This window comes from Mesoplodon densirostris, chromosome 14, assembly GCF_025265405.1.
Source record: "Mesoplodon densirostris isolate mMesDen1 chromosome 14, mMesDen1 primary haplotype, whole genome shotgun sequence".
Taxonomy (NCBI): domain Eukaryota; kingdom Metazoa; phylum Chordata; class Mammalia; order Artiodactyla; family Ziphiidae; genus Mesoplodon; species Mesoplodon densirostris.
Genome location: NC_082674.1, coordinates 26,966,504 through 26,991,733, shown reverse-complemented (window position 1 = coordinate 26,991,733; position 25,230 = coordinate 26,966,504). Strand labels below are relative to the sequence as shown.

The window sequence follows — 25,230 nt, the reverse complement described above, 5'->3', positions numbered from 1 at the left end:
ACGAGGCAGTTTGCAGACCTGTAGAAGGCAGAAAATAGGCAGAATTAAAACTCTCCCAAGAATTTAAAAAACAAAACCATAATGGAGGCAGTTATGGGAGGAAATAGACATTTCTACCATTCTAGAAGAACCTGGAAAAGTATAAGGTCAAACAGTTGTGTTAAAGGACACTGAGCTTATTTTCAAAGTAACAAGGAAAGCCAAGAGGCACGATAATGTTTTGATGATAGATGTTGGAATGTCTAAGGAGAAAGTGATGAGTGAGGATTTTTTTTCAAATGCCTTGAATAAACATAGAGCTATTGACTGAGAAAGAACATAATTCTTTATAAGTTTCCTAGTCGTGGATATGAATTTACACGAATGAAGAAAAGCCTGGCCTCCTCAATAACTTGAACACTTGTGGTAGAAGCAGCGCGTGTTTTCTAAACGTTTTTGTTTGGCTGTCAGGTTGGTCTGATCTAATTAGATAGTGCTGTCTTGCCTTCTCTCTGCGGATACAGCCTCAGAATGTTCTGCTGAAGAGCTAGTCAGTTTGTAAGAGTTTATGATTATTAAAATATGGTAGGACTGGGCTTCACCACCTCCACTACAGGTTTGCTGTGAGAATTAGTGGAGACAATGGATGAAAACACACCAGCCCTGTACTCAGAGTGGGAGAGAGGAGTCCTGATCTTAAAAGAGCAGAACTTGTTTTAAGGAAATCACATCCTAAAGATCAATGTCTGACTGGTGCTTCCTTCTGAAAACATCCTGTTACTTAAAATGCATCTACAAGGTTTTTTTCTTAAATTTTTTTATATAGCAGGTTCTTATTAGTTATCCATTTTATACATATTAGTGTATACATGTCAATCCCAATCTCCCAATTCATCCCACCACCACGCCCCTCCTCCATCACTTTCCCCCCTTGCATCTACAAGTTTTTGCCAGGAGAACTCAATTAACTGCACAGTCCTTTCCCTCAAGTATCACTGACAATTACCTGTTTCCTGAGCAAAGTTGCATTTCTTAACCTCTAGAGAGGCATTAACCTTTTGAATTTTATCTTCATGCAAGCAAGGTGTCAGTTTATGTTTCCTGAAAAAGCTCACATTGACTATTAATGTAACTGGAGTTCAGAAATTTGTTTCTGATTTAATTTCTTGCAGAAATTACTTGAGTTTACCAGAAACTTTTGTTTCACTTATTGTGAAGTTGATCCCTTTTGTTTATATATAATTCCTGGCTGTCAACTGTTGACTACCAACAGAGAAATTAAATAAGAATTTTGTCTTACGAATGACTTTACACCTTTCCAGCATTCTCAGTCTACTAGCTTTTCAAGTGGTCGACAGCAAAGACGAGCCCACACCATGTTTTCTTTCAGCACATTCTATAAAATACTTGAGACGTCAGTTCAAGAATTTAAGACCAACAATAGCTCATGTAGCTGGTTGGATCTCACGTAATGTCTGACAACATTTTTAATGCTTTGGCCTCTTTTTGACTTTCTCAAAGAAGATGACAAATTAAGCATTCCCATGTGAAGATGTCTGCAGCAAGACTATACCCTCTATTCCAAGTACTGTCAGGATACACCAGACATCTTACATAAGTTACTCATTTATGTTGGGAAGACTGTCAGAAGTAATTCATTATAAGTAATGATACACATATTTGGAAAAACTTGAGGCAACTCTGTTATCTTGAATGAGGTGATCTTTGGGTCTTTAAAAGGACACGGGAACAGAGGCAGCATAATTCTACACATTAAAAAGCATTTTTTCTTTTCTGATGAGGGACAAAATTCCTATGACAAAAGAACACTTTCTAATAAAATAGGCATGCAGGACAAATGTCTTCTCTCTCTTGTGCCAAGAGATGAACAGAAAATATTATTCTTCACAAAAGGTATTTGTTTGTTTGGTTTTTTAAATAAATTTATTTATTTTATTTTTATTTTGGCTGCGTTGGGTCTTTGTTGCTGCACGCAGGCTTTCTCTAGTTGCGGCGAGCAGGGGCTACTCTTCATTGTGGTGTGTGGGCTTCTCATTGTGGTGGCTTCTCTTTTTGCGGAGCACTGGCTCTAGGCATGTGGGCTTCAGTAGTTGTGACTCTCAGGCTCTAGAGCGCAGGCTCAGTAGTTGTGGCGCACGGGCTTAGGTGCTCCGTGGCATGTGGGATCTTCCCGGACCAGGGCTCGAACCCGTGTCGCCTGCATTGGCAAGCAGATTATTAACCACTGTGCTACCAGGGAAGTCCCAAAAGGTATTTCTTTAAGGGACTTTTTGCATATATTACTATGATAAGTCCTGCTCAGAGTTAAAATAGAGACTATCTCTAGGTATTTATACATTTAGTACATACAGCACTAAAATGTATAAAGAAATACAAAGATACAAATACGTAATGGATTAATACACTAGATAATGTATTTACAACCTGGAAAGAGTTGTCAGTACACTGAGTGAGGTGAAGACACAGTCAGTGCTGTGCTGTTTCCTCTGCCTGCTAAGGTTTTCTCCCCTCTGTATTCAATACTTTAAGACCAAGTTCAAATAGCAACACCTCTGCAAAGCCTTCCCAGAAGCATGCAATCAGAATTAGTCACACACTTCTTGGCTTCAGCAGAACTTTGTACATGCCTATTATTCGGTGAATAACAACATCTACCACAAAATGTCATGCCTACTCCTGCCTTATATCTCATCCTCCATGTATTATCTCTGATATCTCATTACCTTATATTATCTCATGCAACCCTCACCTCAACCCTCATAGGTGCCATTACTGTTACCTTCTTGCAGATGAGCAAGTAAGGCTTGGCGAAATGAGATAACTTATCCAAGCTAATACAGCTTCAGAGTATCACAGCTAGAATATGACATACTGCCTTTTAAAAGAAAAATAAAACTAAACTACAGACTTATTTGGATTTCACCAGTTTCTCCATGCAGGTCCTCCCTCTTTCTGTTCTGGGATCCAATCCAGGGGGCCACATTATATGCAGGTGTCTCATCTCTCCAGTCAGTCTTTCCTTGTTTTGACAACGTCAATTGCCTTGAGGATATGGGCCAGAATTCCACAGAATTTCCCCAATTTGGACTTGTCTGATGTTTTTCTCATGATTAAGACTGGGGTTACAGGTTTTTGGAAAGAATAGCACAGAGGTAAAGTGCTTTGGTCCTCACATAATGTCAGGAGCACATGACATTCACATGACATCACTGACGACTTAACTTTCATCACTTAGTACTTTACTGTCTCCAATGATCTGATGCAGGTTTGCATCTCTTCCAATGAGTAATAGTTCTTTGAGAGATTTCAGCCTCTTGGTAACATACACAGTGCCTGGAACATGTTGGTTCCTTGATACACTTGAGAGGAAGGAAAGGAAGGATGAAGAGAAGCTTCTACAGCAGCCCAGCAGAGTGCCCCAGAGACTGGAAAACACGAATGTTCCTAGGGGTGGCATCAATTGATGGTGTGAATTCTCAGGTAGTAGGGAGACTGACTAGAGAGGAGCAGGCTCATCTGGGATGGCAATGCCAAGAGGAAGACGGTGGTAATGAGTCACTCATTCAACATATATTTACTCTGTGCATTTTCCCTCTAGAGAGTCCAATCCTCGAATTTTAGGGATGACATGATATCAGGAAACCTGAGATTATTTATCCAAGGTTGTACAGTGAATCCCTGGAAGAGCCAGGATTCAGGTCAGTAGTGAGGAAGAAGATGGGTGTGCAGGTCAGGATAATCATGAGCGAGTACTTGAGTCAAAATAAGCACAGAATATACCCAGGGCAGTTGTGACATCAGTTGGATGGGACAGAGACTGCAAACTGAAGAAAGCAGTGGTGACAAATTTGGAATATGAAGTGCGGGCCGATTACAAGGGTTTTTATGAATAAGCAGATGAAAAGAAGCAGGCAGACTGGGAAGAGAAAGTAACATGACAGGTTATGGCAATAAACCAGATACAGCAATCAAATAAAGATTAACAATGGCTTCTAATGCTGAGACCTTCAGCCACCATGAGTCCTGTATGTAAGGAAGATATAATACCTTTCAAGTGATTCTCATGTTTAACTTTTTCTGAGGAGGTGCCCAGCTTAAGGAGTCAGAAGGAAAGCTGCGGATGTGGGAAAGGACCAGGAGAAGAGGGAGATGTGCCTACTTCATATGCTCTCCTGGGAGTGGATAGTATTCTGCTGTATGGAAGGAGTAAGGCACCAGATTCAGACGTCTGAATTCCCTACTGCCAGTGGAAGATGCTTCAATTCTTACAGGTCAGTAGTAGGGTATCTGTTTACTGCTTCCCTACCACAGTGATAAATTAATCACTACCCTAGATCCTTCACTTTCATTGAAACAGTAAAGAAATTTTTTTTTACTGATTTCCTCTTTCTCCCTTTGAAAGAACATGCTTTTAGGTATAAAAGTGATGGAAGATAGCAGAAGGGAAACAATCCATAGATTTAACCACAGAAAAAATGAAAATTTCTTAAAAAATTATTTAAAAAATTAGAAAAACCTTGGACAAATTACACTAATATTCTAAAGAAAATGGTATACGTTAAATATATACACTGTACATAGGTTTATATATATATATCCTATATATAAAGTGTTCATACACATTGACTTAAAAACTTGATTAATGGGAAAAGATATTAACAAATTTACAAAAGAGGAGATATAAATGTTTAACAGATGTATGAAATAAGTGTTTAATAATTATAAGTGTTTAGGAAATTAGCACATAAAATACATACTAAATCTTTTAGAAGTAAAAGAAACACACATTTTAAAATTAGAAATTAGTGTTCTTCTATTGAAATAGTTAAACACAGAACATTGTGCCTGATTATTCCACTTTTATAAATATGGAAGTAATCCGAAAATTCAGGCAAAGGTTTATTTTTTAAAGAGATGCCTGTTAGGTTTTATTTTTACATAATAATCAGAAGCTGGAAAAAATATGTTCTTCAACACCTGAAGAACAGCAAGAAAATGGTGACACAGCAATACACTGGGATATTACACTGCCTTTAAAACTAATGTTTGAAAAAAGTTATTAATGAAATGTAAAATGCTCATGATATACTACTAAATGATAAAAAGCAAGATAGAAAACTGTACACAGAACATAATGATATAAAATATCCATGAGACACAAATATCCACAAATGAGGTTGAAAGATTATTACTTTGTCTTTTTTAACTTTCTGCGTTTGCTACATTTCATATAGCAAATGCATGTTTTTTAATAGCAATTTTATTGAAATAAAAATCACACACCATATAATTCATCTATTTAAAGTGTACAATTCAATAGTTTTTAGTGTATTCACAGAGTTGTACAACTGCATGTATTGTTTTTATAACTGGAAAAAACAAAATAGATCTGTGGTTTACAGATGTTCTCTAAAAAAACACTGTTTTTCTCTATGTAAACAGATAGGGTCTGTATTTAATCACCATGAGGAATCACTTTCAAAGATGCCAACCAAAATGTGCTCCAAGTAGCTCAATCAAAATAAATGACAGGTAGTATATTTCCCTTTTTTAAGGCTAGTTACTCTAATATGTTTTTAAGTGCAGTTCAAATAAAAATGAGACATCTGATCACAGTATTTACCTTTACAGTGCTTGTGGTCTGGAGTTGGGGTATAGCCCTTGTGGCATGAACACATGTAGGATCCTTCGAGGTTGGAGCAAGTACCATTTGTGCAGATATCTGGTTCCAGGCATTCATCCACATCTTAAAGAATGGGGTATAATGGAAAAGGGAAAAAAAAAGACAAAGAGGAAAAAAGAAATAAAACATAAATAAAGTTGAATTTGGTTAGAAACAAATAGTGGATCTTCTAAAGAGGGGCAGATTCTTTTTCTTTTTTTTGGCCGCACCATGCGGCTTCTGGGAGTTTTAGCTCCCCAACCAGGGATTGAACCCAGGCCCTCAGCAGTGACAGTGTGGAGTCCTAACCACTGGACCACCAGAGAATTCCCAAGAGGGGCAGGTTCTTTAAGATAAGCTTTCAAATTAGCCCTTAAGAGGAAGAGAAGCTCTGGTATGAGGTATGTGTATGATGGTTCCATGGCTTAATTTACTTTCTGCAAAGCAACTCAAAAAAGGAACCAAATATGCTCTACAAATAAACTCAATGGAAGGCTTGTTTTAGAGGGGAGGGAGGAAGAGAGGATAGATGTAGAGCAACATCCCCTGCAAGATAAAATATTCCAAAGAACCACGGATGTGTGGAGGTCTAGTTAGGGAACTGATGAACTTCAGTAGAATGTGAGCGTTCATCGAAACAAAAGATATGATTCATGACCCAGAAAAACCATGGGAAAGTTTTAACAGAAAGGTGAAAAAAAATCTGGCAAAACATTCTAAGATGGCATTGAATCGGTGATTAAAGAAAAAAACACAATCTAGGGGACAAACATAAGCCTACTGGGTAGTTTGAAGGTGGGGTATAGGCTGAAGAGGCAGATACAATAATAATAGCTAATCTTTTTTTTTTAACATCTTTATTGGAGTGTAATTGCTTTACAATGGTGTGTTAGTTTCCGCTTTATAACAAAGTGAATCAGCTATACATATACATATACATATATCCCCATATCTATTCCCTCTTGCATCTCCCTCCCTCCCACCCTCCCTATCCCCCTCCCCCCCAGGTGGTCACAAAGCACCGAGCTGATCTCCCTGTGCTACGGCTGCTTCCCACTAGCTATCAATTTTGCATTTTTTTTTTAGATTCCATATATATGTGTTAGCATACGGTATTTGTTTTTCTCTTTCTGACTTACTTCACTCTGTATGACAGACTCTAGGTCCATCCACCTCACTAAAAATAACTCAATTTCATTTCTTTTTATTTACAAGCAGCTCATGCAGTTCAATATCAAAAAAACAAACAACCCAATCCAAAAATGGGCAGAAGACCTAAATAGACATTTCTCCAAAGAATATATACAGACTGCCAACAAACACATGAAAGGATGCTCAACATCACTAATCATTAGAGAAATGCAAATCAAAACTACAATGAGGTTATCACCTCACACCAGTCAGAATGGCCATCATCAAAAAATCTACAAACAATAAATGCTGGAGAGGGTGTGGAGAAAAGGGAATCCTCTTGCACTGTTGGTGGGAATGTAAACTGATACAGCCACTATGGAGGTTCCTTAAAAAACTAAAAATAGAACTACCATACAACCCAGCAATCCCACTACTGGGCATAATACACTGAGAAAACCATAATTCAAAGAGTCATGTACCACAATGTCCATTGCAGCTCTATTTACAATAGCCAGGACATGGAAGCATCCTAAGTGTCCATCAACAGATGAATGGATAAAGAAGATGTGGCACATAGAAACAATGGAATAATAACTAATCCTTATCAGGCACTTACTGTATGAAGGCACTGAAGGCTTTACACATATTCTCTCATTTAATGCTAACAAAACCCATATGGGCTAACCTTTCACAGAGGATGGAACTGAGATTTAAAGAAGTTCAAAGCTTGTCCAAGGCCACATGGTTAGAAACTGATGGCTCAGATTTGAACTCAGTCAGCCTAACTCCAAAGACCATCTTTTAAACTGTAACGTTCTGTCATAGGCAAAGTTAAGTCTAGAGATAGAAACAGTTAAACAGAAAAAGCATGATTTTGTTTTTATGATTCGCTAACACAGCATTTATATCAATAATCATTATCTAAGTGTTCACTGATTTCATTCAACAAACTTTCATTAAGCTCCTACTAGAATATTGTTAATTCAAAAAGAAAAATTTGAGTTCTGTGCCCCATTTGAATGCCCCTGGGTAAGTCCACTATATATTGCAGAAAGAAGGTATATAATGTAGCATAAATAACCAAAAATTTAAAGAGAAAAAACTTCAACCACGAAGTGCAAAAAATATACACAGAATCATAATTTATACTTAATTTCACAGTGGGCTACAACTTAATCAATATATTTTATACATAAGGCAGACAAACAATAAAAAGGAAAAGGCTCGATTGTATCCATTTCACTTCACAATGCTCGCCACAAAAGCAATATAGCTTTCCACCTCAGTATTAACAGAGAATCACGAGCACATTAACAGAGACCTAGTTTTAAGTCAGCAATCATTCATTTGTACTGCATTTCATTAAAACTGTACTCTATCTTTTTCTTTCTTACAATGGAATTCAGAAGTAGAGTATTAGCAAAATAAGGCACTGGGGATCTTGTGTGTGTGCACTTGTGTGTATGCCATATGCATACTGAAAACAGCCAAGTAATTGACACTGCCTAGGCGTTCTGCCTTGCTTTCACAACATCACTAATTATAGTAGAGTGACCCTATTCCATTACAAACAAAAATAACACTTTAGACTGACTCACTATCCATCCTTTCTTTGGTTGTGGGAGTCCACTTCTGTAAACATTGAAAGCAAACTACTTCAAAGAAGCCAAACACTGGAGCCAAAATAAATAATGGGTCAGAATGAACATAGATGCTGGGCATGGAAATTCCAAGAGCAATGCAAAAATGTCGTGTCTAGGATCTGGTTTGGTTTTGAAAATGTTAACAAGTTGAAAAATGTATCAATTGCTCTTTTCAATTTTTCATGCACCAGAGAGTATGATTTATAAGACTGCAGAATATAACAGTAAAATTAATTTCTCAGACCATATTTTCTCTTAAAGTAAATTAACAGGCATTGCAGATTACCATTCAGGAGATACTTATAAAACTTCTATTTTACCAGGCTACTACCATGATTAACGATGAAGCAGAATGCTTTGAAATATCTAGGAGACCCTGATGTGTTTGTTCTTTACTTACTACAGTCATAATTGCATGGAACCAGAATCCTGTAGATAGAACAGTTTGAATTGAATAAGTACATGAGCTTAGTGGCACTTATGCTCTGAAGGAGATAATGATATATAGTAAAATATCACTAAAAATGTACAAACCTCCAGCTGTAAAATAAACGTCATGGTGATGTAATGTACAGCATGGTGACCATAGTTAGTAACATTGTATTGCGTACTTGAAAGTTGCCAAGAGAATACAGTTGGCCCTTGAAGAACATGGGTTTGAACTGTATGCATCCACTTACACATGGATTTTTTTCAACAGTAAATACTACAGTACTACATGATCCGTGGTTTGGAGAAACAGTGGATGCAGAGGGCCAACTATAAGTTATATGCAGATCTTCAGCTGCACAGAGGGTTGGTGCCCCTAACGCCCTCATTGTTAGAGGGTCAACTGTGGATCTTAAGAGTCTTCAGCACAAGAAAAAAAAATTTTGTAACCATGTATGGTGATGGATGTTAACTAGACTTATTATGGTGATCATGTTGCAATGTATACAAATATTGAATCATTTTGTACACCTGAAATATAATGCTATCTCACAATTATATCTCAATTAAAAAAAAAGAATCTCTATACAGAAGGAAAGTGTCTAGAGCGGAGTCTCCCTTGGTGGATGTAAAGGGAATGAAATAAACTCAGTGTTGTATCTTTAGCCAGACCTCTCTCCTTAACTGCTCATTGCCACAGCTATGATCTTAGAAATTAATTTTACTGTTATATTCTGTTAGTTTACTGGGACATCTCTACTTGATGTCCCACAGGCACCTCTTGAGTCCTCAGGGCCCAAACTGATCCTTTTCCTGCCTTCTCTTTATGCTGTCTCTCATGTCAATATAGGCTACCACGACCCACTCAGATGCCCAAGTCAGAAACTTGGGAGTCATCCCTTCTAGATTGCTTACTCTCCCTCTTTCCCCACATTCAATTTACTACCAAGTCATGTAAATTCTACTTACCAAATCTCTCTCAGATACACCCAACTTTACTTCATTCCCACCACTACCATTCTCTCTCACTTGGGTTACTGGCATAATCTTTTGTTCCTCTATTTAAAGTTTTACCCTGTCAAATCCATTATCCAAATTGCAGCCACAGCAGTATTTCTAAAATACAAATCTGACCAATGATGTTATTCCTCTACTTTAAAAACTTTCAATCATTTCCAGGGTTTTTCAATTCAGTCAAGGATACAGTACAAACCTGTGGGGCCCTGAATGGTACTGACAGAAAGTCAGGCCCCCATAATCCCTACTTCTAACCCTTGGGAGGACCAATGTCATGGGAAACAAGGTGGTCTCTACCCACCCTACTATCTACCACCCAACACCCACAGCCCCTTACCCCTGCAGCAGAGGGAGATGGTTATGTCTCTGTTTTCTGTATTGGAGCTCAAAACTCATTCTAGGATTACAGTCTTACAGAAGAGTTGTATCACCCAAATTCTTACACGCATAATACATAATGAGTTCAAAAGGGAAACTGTCCATAAAAAAATGGGTCACAAATTCAAGAAAAACAATTTACCAATGGGCTTTGGGGACATAATTTGGCATGTGCCATTCATGAATTAATTAAACCTCCCACAGTAAGGAAGTTGCCAGGAGTTTACTAGGTCAGCAATTTGTGGATGACTGTGAACGAGTTTATGAATCCACCTCACTGTACTATCACCCAATCCAAATGAATCCTTCTCATCCACAATACCTTGAATGACTCTCACAAATGCCTGGTGAAAACTGGATACTCCACACCTATAGGATTTCCTGATTCCTCCTCTAAAAACCCTGTCGTAAGAGGCAGTCAGAGGCATAATTTGTCCTTAACGAACCTGGCTGATTTTTATGATCATCACATCCTTTAAAAAATGTTTCACCTCATCATTGGAATCTTGCAGTCTACAGTTCTTTTTCAAGATCAACATGAAGTTCAGTGGTCATTAGTTCCCGAACTCCACCTTCTTTCCTCTTTGGGGGGAAATGAGGACATTAATCTCTCTCCAGGTCCTGGGCAACTTTCCATTCTCCACAATTTCACAAAGATGATTCCCAGCTGGCCAGCAATCCCACCTGCAAATTCTCTCATTGCCTTGAGAGGTAATTCATCTGGGTCAGGAACCCTTTTGAAATTTCCCTTCTTAATATCTTGGGAACACACCAGACTGCCAGAAGCCCCTCTGTGGTGGGCAAGACCTCTAAAGTTCTAAGTGTGCTCAGTGGCCACCTTCCCACAGGTCAGCCCGTGGCTGTACTGACCCTTTCGACTTCACCCACCTTGGGTTTGGTCAGAATAGGGTCCAGAGCAAGAGTTTACCTGCATTACTTCCTTTACTACCAAGGAGATGAATCTGTCAACACAGTGAACCAGTCATTTTTCTGAAGCCATTCAACCTCATGTAATTCATTAGTGACCAAGAGACTTCAGTGAGTGAGCACCATTTGATATGGGAAGAAAGCATTTTATTCTATCACTATGCTACATGAAAATACAGGATTACTCCCCACACAAACATTACTTCAATTATCCCTCAACTATTCACACATAGTCTTTACATTGGGTTGGCCAAAAAGTTTATTCATATTTTTCTGTAACATCTTATGGAAAAACCCAAACGAACTTTTTGGCCAACCAAATACTAAAGATGATGGGAGAACGTATTTGACAGAAAAGCAAGCATGGCGGAGAGACCTTCAAGATGGCGGAGTTGTAAGATGTGGAGATCACCTTTCTCCCACAAATACATCAGAAATACAACTACATGTGGAACAACTACTACAGAACCCCACTGAACACAGGCAGAAGACCTCAGACTTCCCAAAAGGCAAGAAACTCTCCACGTAACTGGGCAGGGAAAAAGAAAAAAGAAAAAACAGAGACAAAAGAATAGGGACAGGACCTGCACCTCTGGGAGGGAGCTGTAAAGGAGGAAAAGTTTCCACACACTAGGGAGCCCCTTCACTGGAGGAGACAGGGGATAGGCTGGGGGGAACCTTCGGAGCCACAGAGGAGAGCGCAGCAACAGGGGTGCAGAGGGCAAAGCGGAGAGATTCCCGCACAGAGGATCGGTGCTGACCAGCACTCACCAGCCAGAGAGCCTTGTCTGCTCACCCAGCTGGGACGGGTGGGGTCTGGGAGCTGAGGTCAGATCCCAGGGAGAGGACTGGGGTTGGCTGTGTGAACACAGACTGAAGGGGGCTAATGTGCCACAGCTAGCCAGGAGGGAGTCCGGTAAACAGTCTGGAACTACCTAAGAGGCAAGAGACCATTGTTTCGGGGTGTGCGAGGAGAGGGGATTAAGAGCACCAGCTAAATGAGCTTCAGAGACGGGTGTAAGCCGTGGCTATCAGCGCGCACACCAGAGATGGGCATGAAATGCTAAGGCTGTTGATGCAGTCACCAAGAAGCCTGTGAGCAAGCACAGGTCACTATCCACACCTCCCCTCCTGGAAGCCTGTGCAGCCCACCACTGCCAGGGTCCCGTGATCCAGGGACAACTTCCTTGGGAGAACACAGGGCACGCCTCAGGCTGTTGTGATGTCACACTGGCCTCTGCAGCTGCGGGCTCACCTCACATTCCGTACCCCTCCCTCGCCCCGGCCTGAGTGAGCCAGAGCCCCCGAATCAGCCACTCATTTAACCCATCCTGTCTGAGCAAAGAACAGAAGCCCTCAGGCGACCTACACGCAGAGGCGGGGCCAAATCCAAAGCTGGACCCCGGGAGCTGTTCGAACAAAGAAGAGAAAGGGAAATCTCTCCCAGCAGCCTCAGGAGCAGCAGATTAAATCTCCACAATCAACTTGATGTACCCTGCATCTCTGGAATACCTGAAGAGACAATAAATCATCCCAAAATTCAGGTGGTGAACTTTGGGAGCAACTACAGTTGGAGTTTGCTTTCTGCATCTAATTTGTTTCTGGTTTTATGTTTATCTTAGTTTAGTATTTAGAGTTTATTATCATTGTTTATTTGTTTTGTTTATTGATTTGGTTGCTCTCCCTTTTTTTAAATATGTATATATATATATATATATATATATATATATATATATTTCCTTTTTCTCTTTTTGTGACTGTGTATATGTGTGCTTCTTGTGTGATTTTGTCTGTACAGCTTTGCTTTTACCATTTGTCCTAGGGTTCTGTCTGTCCGTTTCTGTGTTTCTTTGTTTTTTTAGAATAGTTTTTAGCTCTTGTTATCATTGGTGGATTTGTTTTTTGGTTTGGTTGCTCTCTCCTTTCTTTCCTTTTTCTTTTCTTTTATTACTTTTTATTTTTTATTTTTTAAAAAATAAATTTATTTATTTATTTTTGGCTGTGTTGGGTCTTAGTTGCTGCGCGCGGGCTTTTCTCTAGTGGCAGTGAGTGGGGGCTATTCTTCATTGTCATACATGGGCTTCTCATTGTGGTGGCTTCTCTTGTTGTGGAGCATGGTCTCTAGGCACACAGGCTTCAGTAGTTGTGGCTTGCGGGCTCTAGAGTGCAGGCTCAGTAGTTGTGGCATACGGGCTTAGTTGCTCCACACCATGAGGGATCTTCCCGGACCAGGCCACAAACCTGTGTCCCTTGCATTGGCAGGCGGATTCTCAACCACTGTGCCACCAGGGAAGCCTTATTACTTTTTAATTTTTTAATTTTTAATATTTAAAAAAATTTTATTTCAATAACTTTATTTTATTTTATTTATTTTTTTTACTTTCTTTCTTTCTTTTTCTCTCCCTTTTGTTCTGAGCTGTGTGGCTGACAGAGTCTTGGTGCTCCAGCCAGGTGTCAGGCCTGTGCCTCTGAGGTGGGAGAGCTGAGTTCAGGACATCGGTCCAACAGAGACCTCCTGGCTCCACGTAATATCAAATGGCGAAAATCTCCTAGAGATCTCCATCTCAACACTAAGACACTGCACCACTCAACGACCAGCAAGCTACAGTGCTGGACACCCTATGCCAAACAACTAGCAAGACAGGAACACAACCTCACCCATTAGCAGAGAGGCTGCCTAAAATCATAATAAGGTCACAGACACCCCAAAATACACCACCAGATGCAGTCCTGCCCACAAGAAAGACAAGATCCAGCCTCAGCCACCACAACACAGGCACCAGTCCCCTCCACCAGGAAGCTTACACTACCCACTGGGGGCAGACACCGAAAACAAGGGGAACTACGAACCTTCAGCCTGCGAAAAGGAGACGCCAAACACAGTAAGTTAAGCAAAATGAGAAGACAGAGAAACACACAGCACATGAAGGAGCAAGGTAAAAACCCATCATACCAAACAAATGAAGAGGAAATAGGCAGTCTACCTGAAAAAGAATTCAGAGTAATGATAGTAAAGATGATCCAAAATCTTGGAAATAGAATGGAGAAAATACAAGAAACATCTAACAAGGACCCAGAAGAAGTAAAGAGCAAACAAACAATGATGAACAGCACAAAAAAGGACATTAAAAATTCTCTAGGGCTTCCCTGGTGGCGCAGTGGTTGAGAGTTCGCCTGCCGATGCGGGGGACACGGGTTCGTGCCCCGATCCCGGAAGATCCCACGTGCCGCGGAGCGGCTGGGCCCGCGAGCCATGGCCGCGGGGCCTGTGTGTCCGGAGCCTGTGCTCCGCAACGGGAGAGGCCACAGCGGTGAGAGGCCCGCGTACAGCAAAAAAAAAAAAAAAAAAAAAAAAAAAAAAAAAAAAATTCTCTAGTAAGAATCAATAGCAGAATAACTGAGGCAAAAGAACAGATAAGTGACCTGCAAGATAAAACAGTGGAAATAACTACCACAGAGGAGAAAAAAAATTGATGAAAAGAACTGAGGACAGTCTCAGAGACCTCTGGGACAACATTAAATGCACCAACATTTGAATTATAGTGATCCCAGAAGAAGAAGAGAAAAAGAAAGGGACTGAGAAAATATTTGAAGAGATTATAGTTGAGAACTTCCCTAATATGGGAAAGGAAATAGTCGATCAAGTCTAGGAAGTGCAGAGTCCCATACAGGAGAAAAGCAAGGAGAAACAGGCCAAGACACATATTAAACAAATTATCAAAAATTAAATACAAAGAAAAAATACTAAAAGCAGCAAGGGAAAAACAGCAAAAAACATAAAAGGGAACCCCCATAAGGTTAACAGCTGCTCTTTCAGCAGAAACTCTGCAAGCCAGAAGAGACTGGCAGGACATATTTAAAGTGATGAAGGAGAAAAACCTACAACCAAGATTACTCTACCCAGCAAGGATCTCATTCAGATTTGACGGAGAAATTAAAACCTTTACAGACAAGCAAAAGCTAACAGAATTCAGCAGCACCAAACCAGCTTTACAACAAATGCTAAAGGAACTTCTCTAGGCAGGAAACACAGAGGAGGAAAAGACCTACAGTAATAAACCCAAAACAATTAAGAAAATGGTAATAGGAACATACATATCAATAATTACCTTAAATGTAAACAGATTAAATGCTCCAACCAAAAGACACAGGAGCACCTCAATACATAAGGCAAATGTTAACAGCCATAAAAGGGGAAATCGACAGTAACAATCATAGTAGGGGACTTTAACACCCCACTTTCACCAATGGCCAGAACAACCAAAATGAAAATAAATATGGAAACACAAGCTTTAAATGATACATTAAACAAGATGGACTTAATTCATATTTATAGGACATTCCATCCAAAAACAACAGAATACACATTTTTCTCAAGTGCTCATGGAACATTCTCCAGGATAGATCACATCGTGGGTCACAAATCAAGCCTTGGTAAATTTAAGAAAATTGAAATCATACCAAGTATCTTTTCGAACAACAACGCTATGAGACTAGATATCAATTACAGGAAATATCTGTAAGAAATACAAACACATGGAGGCTAAACAATACACTACTAAATAACCAAGAGATCACTGAAGAAATCAAAGAGGAAATCAAAATATTCCTACAAACAAATGACAATGAAAACACAATGACCCCAAACCTATGGGATGCAGCAAAAGCAGTTCTAAGAGGGAAGTTTATAGCAATACAATCTTACCTCAGGAAACGAGAAACATCTCAAATAAACAACCTAACTTTACACCTAAAGCAATTAGAGAAAGAACAACAACAACAAAAAAACCCAAGTTAGCAGAAGGAAAGAAATCATAAAGATCAGATCAGAAATAAATGAAAAAGAAATGAAGGAAACAATAGCAAAGATCAATAAAACTAAAAGCTGGCTCTTTGAGAAGATAAGCAAAAATGGTGAACCATTAGCCAGCCAGACTCATCAAGAAAAAAAGGGAGAAGAGTCAAATCAATAGAATTAGAAATGAAAAAGGAGAAGTAACAACTGACACTGCAGAAATACAAAGAATCATGAGAGATTACTACAAGCAACTATATGCCAATAAAATGGACAACCTGGAAGAAATGGACAAATTCTTAGAAATGCACAACGTTCCAAGACTGAAGCAGAAAGAAACAGAAAATATAAACAGACCAATCACAAGCACTGAAATTGGGACTGTGATTAAAAATCTTCCAACAAACAAAAGCCCAGAACCAGATGCCTTCACAGGCAAATTCTATCAAACATTTAGAGAAGAGCTAACACCTATCTTTCTCAAACTCTTCCAAAATATAGCAGAGGGAGGAACACTCCCAAACTCATTTTACGAGGCTACCATCACCCTGATACCAAAACCAGACAAAGATGTGACAAAGAAAGAAAACTACAGGCCAATATCACTGATGAACATGAATGCAAAAATCCTCAACAAAATACTAGCAAACAGAATCCAACAGCACATTAAAAGGATCATACACCATGATCAAGTGGGGTTTATCCCAGGAATACAAGGATTCTTCATTACATGCAAATCAATCAAATTGATACACCATATTAACAAATTGAAGAACAAAACCATATGATCATCTCCATAGGTGCAGAAAAAGCTTTTGACAAAATTCAACACCCATTTATGATAAAAACCCTTCAGAAAGTAGGCCTAGAGGGAACTTACCTCAACATAATAAAGGCCATATATGACAAACCCATAGGCAACATTGTTGTCAATGGTGAAACACTGAAACCATTTCCTCTAAGATCAGGAACAAGACAAGGTTGCCTACTGTCACAACTATTATTCAACATACTTTTGGAAGTTTTAGCCACAGCAATCAGAGAAGAAAAAGAAATAAAAGGAATCCAAATTGGAAAAGAAGAAGTAAAGCTGTCACTGTTTGCAGATGACATGATACTATACATAGAGAATCCTAAAGACGCTAACAGAAAACTACTAGAGCTAATCAATGAATCTGGTAAGATAGCAGGATACAAAATTAATGCACAGAAATCTCTTGTATTCCTATACACTAATGATGAAAAATCTGAAAGAGAAATTAAGGGAACACTCCTATTTACCACTGCAACAAAAAGAATAAAATACCTCAGAATAAACCTACCTAAGAAGACAAAAGACCTGTATGCAGAAAATTGTAAGACACTGATGAAAGATATTAAAGATAATACAAACAGATGGATAGATATACCATGTTCTTGGATTGGAAGAATCAACATTATGAAAATGACTCTACTACCGAAAGCAATCTACAGATTCAATGCAATCCCTATCAAACTACCAATGGCATTTTTCACAGAACTAGAACAAAAACTTCCACAATTTGTTTGGAAACACAAAAGACTCCGAATAGCCAAAGCAATCTTGAGAAAGAAAAACGGAGCTGGAGGAATCAGGCTCCCTGACTTCAGACTATACTACAAAGCTACAGTAATCAAGACAGTATGGTACTGACACAAAAACAGAAATACAGATCAATGGAACAGGATGGAAAGCCCAGAGATAAACCCACACACATATGGTCAACTTACCTTTTTTTTTTTTTGGTACGAGGGCCTCTCACTGTTGTGGCCTCTCCCACTGTGGAGCACAGGCTCCGGACACGCAGGCCCAGCAGCCATGGCTCACGGGCCCAGCCACTCCTTGGCATGTGGGATTCTCCCAGACTGGGGCACGAACCCATGTCCCCTGTATTGGCAGGCGGACTCTCAACCACTGTGCTACCAGGGAAGCCCCCACCTTACCTTTGATAAAAGATTCAAGAATATACAATGGAGAAAAGACAGTCTCTTCAATAAGTGGTGATGGGACAATTGGATAGCTACATGTAAAAGAATGAAATTAGAACACTCTCTAACAGCATACACAAAAATAAACTCAAAATGGATCAAAGACCTAAATGTAAGGCCAGACACTATCAAACTCTTGGAGGAAAACATAGGCAAAACACTCTACGAGATAAATCACAGCAAGGTCCTTTTTGACCCACCTTCTAGAGAAAGGCAAATAAAAACAAAAATAAACAAATGGGACCTAATGAAGCTTAAAAGCTTTTGCACAGCAAAGGAAACCATAAACAAGACGAAAAGACAACCCTCAGAATGGGAGAAAATATTTGCAAATGAAGCAACTACAAAGGATTAATCTCCCAAATTTACAAGCAGCTAATGCAGCTCAATATTAAAAAAACAAACAACCCAGTCCAAAAATGGGCAGAAGACCTAAACAGACATTCCTCCAGGAAGATATACAGATTGCCAGCAAACACACGGAAGGATGCTCAATATCACTAATCATTAGAGAAATGTAAATCAAAACTACAATGAGGTATCACCTCACACCAGTCAGAATAGCCATCATCAAAAAATCTACAAACAATAAATGCTGGAGAGGGTGTGAAGAAAAGGGAACCCTCTTGCACTGTTGATGGGAATGTAAATTGATACAGCCACTATGGAGAACAGTATGGAGGTTCCTTAAAGAACTAAAAGTAGAACTATCATACGACCCAGCAATCCCACTACTGGGCATATACCCCGAGAAAACCATAATTCAAAAAGAGGCATGTACCACAATGTTCATTGCAGCTCTATTTACAATAGTCAGGACATGGAAGCAACCTAAGTGTCCATCGACAGATGAATGGATAAAGAAAATGTGGCACATATATACAATGGAATATTACTCAGCCATAAAAAGAAACGAAAGGGAGTTATTTGTAGTGAGGTGGATAGACCTAGAGTCTATCATACAGAGTGAAGTAACTCAGAAAGAGAAAAGCAAATACCATATGCTAACACATATATATGGAATCTAAAAAAAAAAATGGTCATGAAGAACCTAGGGGCAAGACGGGAATAAAGACACAGACCTACTAGAGAATGGACTTGAGGACATGGGGAGGGGAAGGGTAAGCTGGGACAAAGTGAGAGTGGCATGGACATATATACACTACCAAACGTAAAATAGATAGCTATTGGGAAGCAGCCACATAACACAGGGAGATCAGCTCGGTGCTTTGTGACCATCTAGAGGGGAGGGATAGGGAGGGTGGGAGCGAGAAGCAAGAGGGAGGAGATTTGTGGATATATGTATATGTATAGCTGATTCACTTTGTTATAAAGCAGAAGCTAACACACCATTGTAAAGCAATTATACTGCAATAAAGATGTTTAAAAAAAAAAAAGGAAGCATGGCAAAATGAGAGACAGATGCTGATTCGGCCAATGCAATGAAATCACCTCACCTGCACTTGAGGTATAGTGAATCCTCAGGATATCACCCCCTCTGTCAATTCTGACGAAGTTAAAAATATGCAGTAGCAGAGCTGCCTACAAAAATAGGTTATATGTTCCTGAAAGACTCATCACTGCTTTTCAGAATTGGAAAACAGCCAATGCTATGTACATCACAGATGAAGATCCAAAGATGACCTCAGAAAATCAACCCACTAATCTGAGCAAATCACTAACTTTCTACCTCACCTTTCTAAAAGAACATTGTGTTTTTCAGAAAATCTCAACTGGGCTACCTATGGATAGGCCTGCCATCTCAGACTCTAGAACCCCTGAGCCAGAACTATTTCTGCTTGTAAGGGATGATTCCAGTCCACATGGATCCTTCCATTCTATGAATTTTTATTTTCCTTATTATCTTAATTATATTGTTTTGTCCTCTAATTGTCTTGGGTGTACATGAGAGGTATATGAGACATTATATAAAACAAAACAATACTAGCTTTGAAGCTAAGAGACCTGGGATCATGCCCTAGCTCTGCCATTTATTACCTATGACCAGGAGCAAGTCCATTGACCTATTTGGGAAAATATTTCTATATCTGTACTACAGGTATACTGTAAACTATGTAACAAGAAATTGTTTGTTATTACAATAACTAGTATTCCCACACAGGTATATTTCCTGCCTTCAGAAGTAGTTTGTTTTTTTCGATGAGATATAATTGACATTATAACATTATGTAAGTTAAGCAACAAGGATGTAATGTGCAGCACAGGGAAATACAGCCATTATTTTGTAAAACCTTTAAATGGAGCATAATCTATAAAAACGTTGAGTCATTACGTTGTCACCTGAAACTAATACAATATTGCAAATCAACTATACTTCAATAAAACATAACGTCGTGCAAGTTTAAGGGATGATTTGATACACATATTGCAAAATGATCAATACGGTATAGCATTACTAACACATCTATCATGTCTCACAATTATTATTTCTTTCCTGGTGAGGACAATTAATATCCAGTCTCTTCGCAACTTTGAGGTTTATAATACAGTATTGTTGACTACAATCACTGAGCTGTGCATTACATCTCCAGGGCTTACCTACTAGTTGCAAATGTGTGTTATCCTCTAACAACATCTCCCCAACTCCCCCACCCCCAGGCCCTTATACAGTTCTACACTGTTTTGTTTTGCTTCTTTACAACTTCAAATCTTCTCTGGCATCTAGCAGACATACACATAGGTAGGCGCTCAATAACTACTTACTGACTGACTAGAAGATTCCTTTAGCATATAATGATTTAGGGACAAGGCTGATGTTTGCACATTTTATAATATCCACAAAAGGTAGACCTTGAGCTCAGCTGCCATCTTACATAAAAAGAATAATTGTAGGACTAAAGTCTTCCATTTTATTTACGTTTATGAATTTTCATATATTCCATAAAGGTTAACAATGAGTCTTAAAATCTGAAAAGAAATCCTAAGGTGAAAAGAACTCCTAGAACAAGGAGCTCTCCACGTTTATCCTGCAAGTTTTCTGCACCTGGTTTTGGTTAAGACTGTGGCTAACCAGTTGTCAAGTGGATTGAACAATACTAAGTTCTTCAAATACCAAAGACCTACTACATTTAGAACACTCAAATGGGAGTCACAAAGTCATCATTAACTTAATTACGGCCAACAAAGAAGGATCACTTTGATTAAAATCTCAGAAATTTGTGTCCCCGTATCACGTGGTTTGTCAGACTCAACTATAAAGCAAGGCAATAAACTCAAAAAAGGCTAGCTGCGCACATCTACCAGGTGACAGATATTATATATTGTGTCTATTGTGTAGATATTGTGAAGGTGAGCAAAGAAAGTGAAGCAAAAGAAAGAGGATGGCAGTACTGTAGAAGCGAAAACATTTGTTAGGGATGACCCTGCAGAGAAGCATTATGATTCTCAAGAGGTATATTCCAGCAAAACAAAAATGCTCAGAAGTTGAAAGGAAACTGTAAGATTGAGATAACTTAAATTCAAAAGAGAAAGCTCCTATGACAGTTAAAAACTATATGAAATGAGCTTAAAGAAAGCCAAAGAGAAGACAGTTATCCATAAAAATGTGACATATAATTTACTTTAACAGGTATCAGTTACTATTGCATTTCTTCTATTTCAGGACAAGGGAAATAAAATGGAGGTAATAGGGTTGGGGGAAGAAGGATTATAACATTTCTTGGGTCCTACCTGTGTCAGACACCTTACTCAGTGCCTTATATCACATTTAATTCTAACAATAAACCCCATGAAGAAAGTATTTCAATACACATGTTACAGATATTGAAACCAAGCTTCAGAGAGGTCACATAGCCCAAAATCTGCCTAAATTCAGGGAAATATGATCTTTATATCACAGTTACTAAATGCATCTTTAAACAATTATATATTAGAGAATTTCCTTTGGGGGATGGCTCTAGTCAGGTCTGAATCAGGCTAGTACTTCAAGAGTCAAGGGAAACCTGTAAATTGAGGACTTGACACATTAGCTTCCTTCAAGAAAGGTTCTGATTGAAAGCAGCCAGATGGAACTGGCCAGAACCCAGGGTGATGAAATAGTCCTAAAAGGTGGGGATCGTGTGGGCAACAGCTCCAGGCTGAATGTGAGGTCCAAGGAATACAGTGTTAAACGATGAAAGTGGCTCTCAAGAGAGCACAGAAATCCACAATTGGAAAGAAGAAGGTACATTAACAGAAGAGCCAACACGAGTTGCCAAAAAAGCATTAAGGGATAGAAAGTTTGAAAGTGCACAATAAACTATTGAGAATGAAGAATCATATGCCCTGAACTAAACCCTAGGAAAAAGTATAAAACCCCAGACAGCACCTGCTGACATTTTACCTGTTTCTGCCCCAAACAATTTCTGTTCTAATTCATAAATCAAGGAGAAGCATCAATCAGTAAGATCCAGTTTACATGGCATGAATACAAAGAGGCCATTAACGGTTTTAGCAAGTTCACCATTTAGTCAGCGAAAGCAGCAGAAAGTGTAACTGGCATCAAATCCCTGCAGAATATAAGGGTCAAAATGGCAATTCTTAATTCTTAATGAAACCGTGTAATAGAAAAAAGAGCCAACTGGACATCAAGATCAACGAGTTTTTTAAAAAATAAAGCCATTAGCATAATGCCAAAGAAAGTACTATTTTGTACAACACTGTACAAGTTTAATTATAATAGCTTTAAAATATGCTGTGAGAGGAGAGTGGTAGAGAAGGAAGGATACTAAGACTTACAGAACAGCCCAGCGAGGTAGGGATTATCATCTCTACAGATGACAACTAACAAATGCTCTGTGTTGGACTTTTCTCCCAACAATGAGATTCAGGAAATTTTTTTAGTCTTTAATGCCCTCATACATTAAAACTTGGGGGAAAATGTCTCATCAATGTACCCTGAATTGTCTGCACTAAAAGGATAGAGAAAGCCTCAAAACTAGTCACATTTAACTGTTAGACACAGAAACAGTCGATTAGCAAGAAACATTTTGTAAACCATTTATCATTTGATGCCTTCTCTGACCTCCATAGAATCTCTAACACTCTCTATATCCCTTAGGCAGTTTTTTTTTTTTTCCTTCATGGCACTCATCACACCTGACATACCATATACTCTACTTTCTTACTTGTGAACTCTAGAGTCTAAGTGCAACGAAGGGAGGAAATTTATTTTGTTCACTCTCAACTCCCAGGGTCTAAAACAAAATGCCTGGCTCAAAGTATGAATACAGTGTTGAATGATGAAAGTGGCAAATGAAGAAATGAATATATGTCAGGTTGTGTTATCAATGAGCTCAACTCAAAGATGAGCTTAGGTAGGATTGCACCTTCTGAAAAGTATTTTAAAGTACCAGAAGTACAAAGATGAGAACTAAAATGTATAAAGGAACAAAACCAAAAAGATATGACTGGGTATTCACAAGCACTGTCAGAGTACTGCAGAAAAATCCAATCCATTCATTGGCTCAATCTGAGCAGAAAGGTATATGTTGCAATATCTGCTTTTCATCCCACTCAACTTTAACATTTAAAGCTCAACTGCCATAAAAAACTAAGATGGAAAAATCCATTTTGGTACAATCTGTAATAGCCCACAGGAAAAATTTACAAGAACTGCAAGTTCAAGGTGAGCAATGGATGGCATTGTAATTACATCACAGAGGAGAAGCTTGATGGACAGATGACGTAGAACCTAAAACTCTACCCAGGGCAGAAGGAGAAAAGTACCCGGCCTACTTTTAATAGGAAATGTGTGACCTTAGTTAGCAATGCAAAACCGAAAGTTATTGCTTGGCCAAGTGGCCAAGTGTGTGACTTGGGGTGAGTAACGTGGTGACCTAATAGTTCTGCTTATGATTCTACTAATCTGGCTGGCAACGTGATATTGCTGTTAAATGAGGTGCTCTGTGTCTGTCACTCAACTGGAGCAGCGTGGTCACAATCAGATTGATTATGCACATCTAGGTGTAAGAACTCATTTATTATTATTCCCCAACCTAGATCCATGCATTTACATTGAAGAGCATCACTTTCCCATTTGGTCAGTCATGTTGCATTAGTAAATTCATTAATCAGGGCTGTGTTTATACCACGATTATGAATTTTTGTTAGTTAAGGTAAAGTTCAGGCTCTGCTCTTGGATTTCAATATGCAGTGATATGTGAAAACGAGTACAAGAATGGAACCTTGATAGGCAACTATGAAATTTATGCCAAATGGAAAAATTAAAACCAAATGCACATTCTGACCGACACCAATTACATAAACAAATGTCTATGAAAACAAAAAATTTTCTTCTCCCCAAAGATCAGCACCTCACAATTCCACTGACAGATACCCTTGGGGATGGGCATGAGATTCAGGGCAGGGGACCACCTGAAACTGGTAGAGGCTTAGCTCATGCTGCCAGTTGATGAGTCCAAAGCTTCGAAATTGGGAGTGCTTCCACCAAGCCTACCTATCCCACCTCCACCAGAACACCCACGCGTCTTCCCAGAGATGTAAGAATAAAGACCAACTTCTTTTTGTAGGACCGACAGGGTCTGGCATGTTCTGCCCCCTCACCCTGCATCAAATCTTCCCTTGTACTCTGGCCTTCAGCACACTAGCCTTTCAGCTTCTGGAACATGACCTGCTTCCTCCTTCCACGAGCCCCCTGCACATGTCAAATGTCCAAAATGATCTCCCTCCCATCCCCTACCCTAGTCAAACCCCCGGCCAAAGCTTAACTCAAGAATTTTCCTTGAGGCAACTCATTTTGTCACATGCTCTTGTAACATCAGAGAACCCTCCTTCCTAACACTTGGCTCATTTGTACATTTGCATTTACTTATGAGATGTCTGGCTGAGTATCTGTCTCCTCAACTAGATAGTAAGTTCCATGAAGAAGGTACTCTTTTGGTCCCTCAGTATATCCCAGCACTGAGTACAACTCTGGGTATAGATAGTGAGTTCTACTGCATTTGTGGAAGACAGGAAAGAAGGAAGGAAGGATGGAAAAGTTTAACTCACATTGTCAGGATGTGGCACGGAGCAGAAAAAGATCAGAAACACGAAGGAAAACCATTAACAGGGAAAGCTAACTAGAGCACAGGTAATTGGGACCAAAGCAGATTCATCACTTATCTTCCTCAGTGCCTAAAGTAGGCACTCCATATTTGTTAAATACTTGAATGAATGAATGAATGAATGAATATAAGGGGCATGGGCAATCAATCCAGATTTCTCTTTCTACATTT

At 39.1% G+C, this 25,230-nt stretch overlaps 1 protein-coding gene across 5 annotated transcripts in view; it reads right to left on the bottom strand.

Moving 5' to 3' along the window:
- LTBP1 (latent transforming growth factor beta binding protein 1) overlaps nucleotides 1-25,230 on the bottom strand; it is a 430,385-nt gene that overhangs the window by 96,550 nt on the left and 308,605 nt on the right. For all 5 annotated transcript variants that reach the window (XM_060117483.1, XM_060117484.1, XM_060117485.1 and 2 more), the window contains one exon: nucleotides 5,624-5,746. In XM_060117483.1, the coding sequence (XP_059973466.1) occupies nucleotides 5,624-5,746 (123 nt within the window). The remainder of the gene's footprint in view (nucleotides 1-5,623; nucleotides 5,747-25,230) is intronic.